The 10,766-nt window shown below is 54.6% G+C and overlaps 1 protein-coding gene across 1 annotated transcript; it reads right to left on the reverse strand.

Annotated features, from left to right (window-relative positions):
- Positions 1-4,615: 4,615 nt before the first annotated feature.
- BDP81DRAFT_306852 (homeobox domain-containing protein) lies at positions 4,616-6,605 on the reverse strand (the record flags this gene model as incomplete). Its single annotated transcript, XM_060583313.1, has 3 exons — positions 4,616-5,901; positions 5,958-6,169; positions 6,250-6,605. The coding sequence occupies 3 exons, from the start codon at positions 6,603-6,605 to the stop codon at positions 4,616-4,618; spliced, it is 1,854 nt and encodes a 617-aa protein (XP_060451229.1).
- Positions 6,606-10,766: the final 4,161 nt, after the last annotated feature.

A 10,766-nucleotide genomic window follows, 5' to 3' on the forward strand; every position in this document is an offset into this window, starting at 1 on the left:
TCTTGAGGGGCGCGCGAGGCTTGGTCGCTTTCTGTCTAGGTCGTAGACTGTACCAGTGTACTGTGGCAGTCTCAGTCTCAGTCTAGCCCCCAGAAGCGCGGATCGAGGACCACGGTGGTGGTTAGCTGATTAAGGCTAGCTCGAGACTAGAAGGACGGCAAAAATGGACTTGTTCCAGACGGATCCCTTAGAAAGCGGCCCGGATTCACCAGAGTGGCTCGGCCATGAAGCTCTTCATTGGGCTCGTCTTGGTGGTGGCGGCGCGTTCCTTTCTGGATCTGGCGTGGTCCTTTGGGGTCGTGGGATCTCCAAGTGCCGGGTCAGCGCAGGTGGCTAAAAGCTGTACAGAAACGTATATTATTGCTTTTGCAGGAAGAACTGAAAGCGTCTGAAGATATTGATAGGATCTGCGGTTGCGACGACGTCACGGACGGGTATAATGCGTATGTGAGAGAGAGCAGTCGTCTTGAGGATTAACAATTCGGGAAAATGCTGATGGTGTTGATGATGAACAGTGGTGTTGAGAAGTCAACAACAAGGTGAGCCTCGAATCGAGGAGACCTCTTGGAAAAATTGGCAGGCTGGGCGGTGCTGTATTCCCGTAAGAGGCGGACGCCGAAGGAAGCGCCGGCGGAAGGTCCCCGTAAATGGAACTAGATCGATGCTCCCCCATCAATTGCACTCGTCAATCGTTGGCAGGCCGCAGATTACCTAGATACCTGGGCGCACCTGGGCAAGTACGTAGGTAGATGAGAGAGCTCCTTGGCAGTCTCTTGTCTTCCTCTTGGTAGGCACTTCGTAAGATAGACAGCCCGAGTACGCAGTAAGCTGGCTGGAGAAGAGCCGAAAAGGTTGCAGCGTACAGAGCTGCGCCGCCTTCAATACGCAAGACGGACGACGACGAGGCGCTTGGCAAAAAGTCAAGATTATCAGCCCGCGGCTCATACTGGTGTGTCGGTGACTAGGTAGGTGGGTTGGCAGGTTGGCTATGGACCTCGGAGGGTCTTGGTGGGAATATCCAGGGACGAATATGTACTGGAGCCCCCAATCAACGGAGAAAGGCTGCACTTTACAAGGCGAGCCTCAAGGTGGGAGAACCTGTCTGAGTCTCTGATGCGGGCTTGGCGCCTCTTCTGCACTGCCACGGTCATGTTCTTGCCCGATGTTCCTTACCAAGTACCCGTACGAATCAATAAAAGAGCCCGCGCGACAACTCCTCATGCACCACGCGCCCATCCGCGGTTCGCGGAGGTCGGGTCAGGTACGTTGGCTGGATCCATGAATTCGTGGGGCCATTGCGGTCGGCAGGTCGGGCGCGAGAAACAACAGTTTTCGTACGGATACAGCACACGAGCGAATGAAGAAGGACGAAATAGAAACTTTCTCGTCAAGGACCGGGGAGCGGGAGAGAAAAGTTCAGGTGGCCAGCGGCCAGCCGCCAAAGAGCAGAGGCCGGGCTGGAGCAGGGGGCAGGCGACAGGCGACAGGCGACAGGCGAGCATGGAGAAGATGGGAAAGTCCCGACTTCCGACTGGCAGCTGCTCATTCGATATTTCGCCGTGCCCCCCCCCCCCCCTCCCCGCATTGAGGACGTCATTGGGCAAGAGATGGGATGGATGCACCTGCTGTACAAGGTATGTAAACTTCCCAGGCTGGAATTGCCAAAGTGCGAGCGAAGCAGGAGCCAAACATCCATCCACCCATCGTGCCTTCCTCACGGGAATACGGATACATCAGTACGTACCGAGCTGTCCGCCCATCTCCAACAACAGAAGGACCCGCTCCGCCTACAACCTGCCTGCTATCCGACCGAACGGACGTCGGAAGCTGCGGACGATCTCAGGAAAAGGTTTCGATCATCCATCCATCAACCACAACCTCAACAAGTCATTGACCATCTTGGCGACCGTCACAGCTCCCATCACACGCTTTTCTTGGTGGTGTTTCCGTACGCTTTGAAACATTGCGAGTGCGAAAGCAACACCAGCACTGCCCGTCCTCCATGACTTGGCACCAGCGTCCTGTGTGTGTGTGGACAAAAGAAGACCATCCTCCAAGTGGCAGATGCAAGTCCAACTAATTACTTTGTAGCTTAATCAACAACCACGCGATTGACAGAAAGCAGCAAAGTCGCTGACAGCATCCACACACACCTACTTCATAAATACACTACACTACTGTGTACCTACACTGCCTCAACTCACATCATCTCACGTGAGTTCAATTAGCATACCGAAAACAAGTCCAAGACCATCGTCGTCCTTCAGACGAACGTGGCCGATGGCTGGTAGCCTACAAACTCTACAGGGAACTACCTAGATCTTAAAAAGACCTACCTACTGCGTACCACTATCCGCAGGTACTTTGTGCGTCTATTGCAGGGAAGAAGAGACACCCGACCCGATCTCTACGATACATACAGCAAAAACATTAGAGTTCCCCGTATCCGGCTGCATTTCCCACACGAAAGGTGCCACAGACCCCCCTCCGCTCCGGCGTCCAGGAAGGTAACGCCGTCCCATCTCGTTTCCATCCGTTGATGCCTGCAGCAGTGCAGCATGGAACCTGGCTCCCGAGCCTTCTTCACAAAAGAAAAAAAAAAAGTCGGGCAATATCCCATACCGCCGGAAATTTCCGTCAAACCCCTTCATACCAACCCCAAAGCGCAAGCGCTCGAGTCCACAATGCCTTTGAATCGTTCCCGTCGGATCCGCGCTCTCGGAACCACACATCTCAAGACTTCAAGAGGAAGAAGAAGAGAGGCACTGCGTCTCTATTGCTACGATTGAACAGAACAGGATAGTCAATGGAAAGACAAATCTCGCCCGGCTTACCTTACGTTAGGGAACACAGAAGCATCCCTCAATGACCCCCCTTAGACCTCGTGTTAGCGGGCCGCCGCCTCACTCGCCACATGCACCCCGAGCACCAACCAACCCATCCATCCATCGCATCCCATCCCCGCTTCTCAAGGACCAGCCGGGCTCGCACGCCAACGTCCTCTGGTGAGCTAGGGTAAAAAAGCGATGGACAAGCACACAAGCTAGGCAGTTGGGCAACCGAACATCAGCCGACCAGTCGAGACCTCGCACTACTTTTGGTCTTACACGTTGATCCTCTTCTACTGACACTCTCATAGACACCGTATACAGGAATACGCTGTACTTCTACACTTGAGGCAGAACATAGGTATTGCATCAGACTCTGCGAAACACAACCTCACGTAGTACTCCGTATACTGATACCAGCCTGCCCTGCCCTGCTGCGTAACGGAGCACGCGGCTGCGAAAAAGCCCCCAACCCCGGCCGGGCTCTCAAAGGCAGATCAGATTCTCCTCAGCTCAGCCTTACCCGCACTACTTGACGAGAGAGATATATAGGATGGAAATAGCATCTATAAAGTATTACATTCGCACGACCGACCGCTCGTAACAAAGGGTTTGTCTAGGCGAAGATGGTACTCCAATTCATTGCACGTGTGGGCCGTCAGTCAGCCTCGCTCAAGAATCGAGATTGAAGAATTACCGCGAAGACATCCCTCGCTGCCGTTTCGCAGGGCACACTCGTTGGCCAAGACTTGTTGCCGCAAGAGGATTACTTACGTGTAGTCACAAATCATTCAAGTCACATCACAATCATGGAACCAAATATTGAAAGTGGGAAAACAGGGATTCAATGCCCATCTGTATCTCAACTCTATCGTCAGTGCTTACAAGCCAGCCGCTTCTCTCTCGAGTAGCTGCCGGCCAAGCCTCTTCGCTGCTCGGCCACCGGAAAGGCGGCTTCCCATCACCACCCCCCTTCGGTGCCGGCATACAACAACAAAAGCCACAAAGCCCCTGCTCCCACAACCCATCAAACCAAGAAAATACCCAACAATATAGGTAAACAAGTAATGTGTGTCTTGAGAGAGTTGTATATCCTCAAATAAAAAAATGTGTGTTGTGTGACTGATTACGAACCAGGAAAATCCCAAGCCACCTGGGCTTTTCCCCATTTTCATTCTCCAAACCCCGCAGCCAGGACATCTGAGATTCATGAACGACGACAGATGAAATAAGAAACAAGCAACGAGACAGCGATGTGCAGCGCAAGCCAACCAAGAGAGAAGGGAAGGATATTAGGGGCCACGCCGTCAACTCCGCGAGGTAGGCGTGGCTAAAGGACTAGGTTTGGTAATGGATTGGTGCATGATGAGATGCCCACACCCTCGTACCAGAAGCCGGGTTTTTTGTTCGCGACAATAAATGACTCGAAGGGTGAAGTAAATCCAAAAAGTGCAAAGGTACGATCGCCTGTGCCGGACATGCATGATCGAGATTCCGAATAGAGGTATCGTCATGCAGAGTCGTCGTGGCCGATGGATGATGTTGTAGCGAGAAATGAATCACACATCGTAGTCATCGGTGTTGAAAGTAGACCAAGCGCAACCCCATCTGGTATATGTTGAGCGCCTAAAACGCCAGCTGTGAATGACCAAGGCAAGCAACTCCTCTCTCCCGAATAAACCATTTGAGAGAGCACGCCTCCCAAGTTTATATGTACGCCATGTCCTAGTGAAAGGAACCCAAGATTCATCCTGACATGTCTAGGCACGGCAGGCCGACAGCAGGAATCAGTGGGGTGTTTGGTGCATGGACTCGGGAGACATCGAGTTGGGGTCAACGTGATCAAACTGGACCAGTTGGTTCATGTCGAGGTCGTTGTGGCCATGCTCACCATATGCAGGTGAGTGAGGGTGCATCGGCAAGTTGATGGTGTGCTTGGAGTACATCTCGTTCAGGCCGGTGCCGTCATCAGACACAGCACACGATCCGTTGTCGCCCTGCTGGTAGATATCGGCGGAAGCAGATCTACCGAGCATGGAGAGCGGAGGCGACTGCTCAACGATGGACGGCTCTCCGTGGTGGCTACCGAATGAGAGGGGAGACACGGAGGGCGGGATCATGCTCGGTGACGGGTGCGCCATCGGGGAGAGGAAGGCACTGCCGTACGGCGTGTTGTAGCTGGAAGCGGCCGGGAGAGGGCTCGGCTCAGGACCCTGGGAGAAGAAGTTGGGGCTCGTCGGGAACTCGGAAGGAGAGGCAGTGGTGGCAGACATGGGATACTGTCGCATATCCAGGCCGAATCCGGCTTGAGTGTCGATTCTCAAGTTCGGGCCGAGTCCACCGGGCTGCTGAGGAATCGGTGCGTAGATGTTGGGGCCAGGCGTCTGAGGAGCGGCCATCTCACCCGGCTGCTGGATGTAGAAGGAGGGCATGGGCGTTTGAAGCATGGAGAAGTCCACAGCCATGGGCACGGAGCGACTGCGCTGTCTCTTGTGGCCAGGTCCGCGCATACCGGGGTGCATGTGGCTGATGCCCCAAGACTCCTGGAACATGCCAACGTGCGGCTGTGCGAAGTTGGGCTGAGATGAAGGGCGGCTGGGCGACACAGGAGCGGACATGGACAGGGCGTGCTGCTGGTCGATGAAGGGGTGCGGGTTGTTGCGGTTCATGAAGGCCTCCAAGGAGACAAGCTTGGCCAACTGGCCGCTGAGAACCTTGGGGTTGCCACCGAGGTGGTGAACCAAGCAGTGTGAGGCCTGCTGGTCTTCGGTAAAGTCGCCGCACTGGAAGAACCCGCTGGCCTGAGGAGAGGAGTCCATGAAGAAGTTGGGGGCCCGGTTCAGCTCGATGACAATGCCGCCGGGCTTGTTGGGGTCACCCTCCTGGTTCTCGAGGAAGATGTTCTTGATGTAGGCAAAGGGGTACTCGATCTTGTAACCCGCCTGCTCGTTGTTGATGTAGTAGGTCATTGTGCACTTGTCGGGGGAGTAGAAGATGATGAGATCCATCGTGTTCTGTCCCACGCGAGTCCACTTGCCGATGCTCAGAGAGCGGCAGGTGAGATGATGGATCACTGAGAGCGTTAGTCCTGTGTTCATTAACGAGTTGACAGGGGCTTCTTAGACTTACAAACTTTGCCCTGGCCGTTTTGATCACCGCCGAGAAGCATGTTGTTGTGGCCGTAGGGAAGAAGGCCGGTCCGGCCGAGGAAGGGACCGCCGAGACCTTTGCCTGACTCCATCGCCTGCATAGCGAGGTAGGCTCGCATAGACTCGGGGATCGAATCGATGTCTTCGCCAGTCTCGAGGCTCTTCTTGGCCAAAAGCTTGATCTTGGCGCGTCTATGATGTGTTAGTGGTGATTCAGGGGCATCAAGCTGCAAAGGCGGAAGGCGGAAGGCGAGGGGGCGGCAAGAGCGTACCTGTTCTGGAACCAGATCTGAACAGACCTTTCGGTCATGTTGATCTCTTCTGCTATCCGCTCACGAACGGTGGCAGTGGGGGTTGGGTTCTTGTTGAATTCCACCTCCAAAGTCGTCAACTGGTCCTGAGTCGCGCGCTGTCTCTTCTGGTTCTTTTGCTGTTGGGTCAGGGTGCTCTTGCGCGGCGGGCGCCTTGATTGCGAAGAGGGAGGCTGGCCATTGTGGATGGAGGTGGAGGGGGAGGGAGTTTGGTCCATCTTGTGGGCGGATGTGGGAGAGACATCCTGAGGGGTTGATGAGCCGGGTGTCGAGACTTGCTGGACGAGGCCCAGGGGTTGTTCGACCTCGGTAGCCATGTCTTCTTTTTTTTATCCTTCTCGAAAATCCTTCGTTCGGTTAGAATGAAGTCGATGAGGTTGATCGCTGGTGATGTGGTGCGATGATTGATCAAATCAGGTGGGCGGGTGTTCGCGAGGTGAGGAGTCTCGGTATTAGTCGCGTCCAGGAGGTGATCGGGATGTCGAGGGTGTCGAGGGTGTCGTTTGGTTCACGGAAACGCGCAGATGAATGCGGTACTAGGTGTAAGGTGTTTTTGGTGATAACAAGTATAGTGCTGTGAGGCTAAGGGAAGGTATAGAATGAGCTGTGAGGCAAAAGATGCTAAGGAGCGTGGTCTCTGATCCAACAGGGGGAACAGGTGAGATTTGTGTGAATAGTGTCGTTTGGTTCGGGAAGAACGAATGTGTGTAATTCAACCAAGACGGGAAGGAACGTAATGAGAATACCCGGAAAGGAGTGACGGGATTCGGAAGCTGAGATGGTTGAATTATTTCAAGGGAGTGACTGTGAAAAGGAAAGAAAAAAAAAAGGAGTGGGGGAAGAGGAATAGGAGGGAAGGGATTGTCGTGAACGACGAGGATGACGATGAGGAGATGGGATGAGGAAGAACATAAGGAGGGATGGGGGCAAGAGAGGAGAAAAAGGAAAAGGAATGGATGGGCGCGAGGCGGCGGGCCCCAGTATAAAAAAAAAGGGAACAGACGAACGAACGAACGAACGAACCGGCGCCAATCCACCCTGTTCCTGTGCCTGGTCTCCTCCTTCCCTCTGTCTGTAGGTACGGAGTATGGAGGGAAAGGTACCTTTTCCCGTGGATTTGCCTTAGTTCAAGGAGTCCCTTTTTGGCTGCTCACCTACTTTGTTACGCCTCTAGACACGCCTTGGGTACTTTCTCTCCCACTACGAATACATGAGGTGCTGTCTACCTTACCCTAGGGCTCCTCGCTGGGAACTCGAGTCTGGATGGACTGCCCCAGGGCCCGGGAGGAGTGAGGCGTGTGGGTTGCGGGCGGGCGAGGGACGAGGGTGTGAGGCGAGTCGAGTTGGGGTGAGGTGAGGTGTGGAAAAGTGGATCCTTGGGATGACAGGGGGAAGGAAAGACCGGGCGTGGGACGTGGGACTTGAGGTGTGCAGCGGCGGCTCAGCAGCTAGTGGTGTGTGCGGTCTGCGGGATGGTCATGGTCATGGGCATGATGGAGATGGATGGGACCGTTGATTGATGTTAAAGGCACCAGTTAGAAACGGTTCAAAAACTCCATACGGAGCAAGGAGACAGATGTTCAGGTCCCAGGTTGTGTCTGGTACACCAAAAACATATGCTTCAAGCAAAGGATACGCACCTTATGAACGTACCTTCCGTAGGTAAGGTAAGGAAGGTACTCTCGTAGCCTCTCTCTCTCTCTCTCTCTCTCCCTCGCCCCTTTTTGGCAAGCAGGGTTTGGGGCAGCGATTTCTCTTTCCCGTCCCTCTCTCTTTCCCCGACGGCAAGTGCAGTGTTCAGTGTCCACAGCGCGAATGGGTGTGGACTGTGGATGGGGCAAGCACAGGAGGAAAAAAGTGTGAAAGCCAGACAAGCCGCAATTGACACACACACCCAGACTGGTGGACGCGGCGGACGTGGATGTGGGCTCTGGAGTCTGGACGACAGACGACGGACGTTGACGGGGGACGAACTTCAAAGACGAGGACCGGGGCTAGACGTATGGGCGACACCACCAGCGACCAGTGGCCACAATGATTGGATAGACAGGGGTAGTGCCAGGTACGCGCCTCCTTTCATTGGTTGATAAAAGCCACTTTACCGTTCGTACCTGCCGCCGATGAACGGAACGTGCCCCAGCCTGGTAAACCTTGCCCCAACTGGCTTTAGCGGCTTGTTCCCCCCCGTTTAGCCTTTTCTGACCTTCTCTCTCGCTTCCACTTGGTCTCTTCCTCTCTGTCAGCGTAGCTGCATGCTGCACTTGAACTTGCTCCTCCATCCGTCCCGTCCTCTCCCATCCTGTTCCTGGGCGTAACGCAAGGTACTAGGCTGTCTGTGGCTGGCTCTGGTGCACCGTGTGAACGGAGTCTTTGCATGCGAGTGTGCGTTGTCGACCTGTTCCTGCGTCCTGCGCCTCACCTCATGCATCCGTATCCCCCAATCCAGATCCAGACCAGACCAGCCAGACCAGTCTCGTTCTCTCTCCGCTCTCCCATACCAAAGTGACCACACACCGCCGCAACGCCGCGCGCCGCCGTTGGTTCATCGGGGCTGCTGATAGGAGGTGCACCATCGCATCACCCCATGGATCATGGCCCTGCTTGTTGCTGCAGTTCCTTGCCCTGTTGAAGCTGGACTGCTCCTATTGTGCCCAGTGGTCATCGAGGGAAAGGTGGGGGAGCAGAAACATGCAGCGGCCGAAGAGAGACCACACACGACAAAAGGGAGGCCTATCCCAGCAAGCGGGAGGCCAAAAGGGAGACCGGCAAGTGCCTGAGTGCCTCTCTCTCTTGTAGTCTTGTTGGGGTTCGCGGCGTCGCGCCCGATGCACGCATCGAATCGATTCGCGCGGCATCCGTCGAGGACCTGGACGCCGATAAACAATCAGCATTATGCCTAGATATTCGTACTTTCGCTGTACGAATCCTCAGGCTCTCGGCAAAGGATGTCCATCCTTTCCTGCCTCGTGCCCGATGCCTAGCTAGTGGCTAGTATCAACTATAGAGTATCCGTCTACTGAGTAGACAGACACTACCACGTGTTTTGCGGCTCGAGAGATGATACATAAGCATGAGGTAACTGGTAGTCTCTGGATCGCTGCTTGGTATGGATACTCGGTACAAATAGTGTCGCCTATCCTTTTGGTCCTCACCGTCTTGTGACTCTTGTCCAACACCAGACGCCGTGGGTCGCAAGCCATGAGCCACGGCCGGGGACTGAAGCAAGAACAAGATACTCGCAGAATGTGTCGCGCTTTCCGCCAAAATGGCCGTACCTTGCGCGGTAACTTGCGAGTGAGGGGAGACACCCGACGAAGTCTCCATCCTTTTTGGGGGCCGTAAGAGAAAATCGCTGCGCGGTGTCTGATGCGCGCTGCATCAACATCTGTGGAGGCGAGTGCGGATCTCCCTCACGCTGTCTGGCTGTCAGTGGTCACTCCTCCACCATCCGCATCTTCGCTCCGGTGTTGATCGCCCTGGAAGGCTCGGCCTCGAGGCTTGGTCCTGTCGATTCTGGCTTTCTGCCGGGAAAGGGAGGCATGAGAGCCGGACGGTGGGACGATGAACGGAAGGTCCAAGGTCGTGGGAGGTTCAAGCATGACTTGGATAGGAAAGTCCACGTCTACCCAGGTACGTACCACATCTGGCTGTGACTGTGGCTGATGAGACTGTGTGGGCCCGGAACGGAGCAAGCAGTGAACCTAGCACAGATGCATGGGCGGGGTCTTTTTTGGTTCGGTCCTCAGGCACAGGGGTAAGGGGTAATTGACAAGGTACGTACTCCGTACCCATCGACGTGGACATCAGCAGACACCTCAGACGGGCAGCTCAAGAAAGGGGATGGAAGGAACGAATGGAAACACGTTCTGGTCCAGAGAACAAAGAGCAGTGGACTCTGGATTTTGAACTCTTGTCATTGTACCTTACGCAACACGAGCAACTTTAAAGCAAGTCAGTTGGCAGGTCACTTATTTTCGAATCACTCGCTTCGGGGCTGTTGTCATGCAAAAGATGCAGCCGTAAGGTACCAAACGACGCCAAAAGACTCGCAGCCGCAAAAGCCACGACCGTCTTATCTACAGAGACCTGACGGGTAGCGATACGGATTTTGCTCACGTTCGAGAATCAAGACCAACCAGTCCACTCAGACTTCCTTCCACGGGGCATCCTTCAATCCTCCGACGTCAAGATCGTCCAAAGTCTATAAGGCCCCGAATCCCAACCGCTACCTCGTCCCGACATAAAGGTAGGGGAGGGTGCTATAATGTGTTTTGTTATGCATTATCATGACACCTTATCCCGCCAATCTATCGCGTCCCTCCTTCTCCATCCCTTCCCGCACTTTCCATCCGTTTGCCCTTCTGGGCTTGCACCACCTTGCACGCTTGATGTGCTTAGGTAACATAACCTTGGAGCCAAGATATCCTGGAGCCAAACTCGTCATGTGCGGCCAAAACGGCAGGCCTAGTCGGCTCAGA

Source organism: Colletotrichum phormii, assembly GCF_030913505.1.
Source record: "Colletotrichum phormii strain CBS 102054 chromosome Unknown BDP81scaffold_1, whole genome shotgun sequence".
NCBI lineage: Eukaryota > Fungi > Ascomycota > Sordariomycetes > Glomerellales > Glomerellaceae > Colletotrichum > Colletotrichum phormii.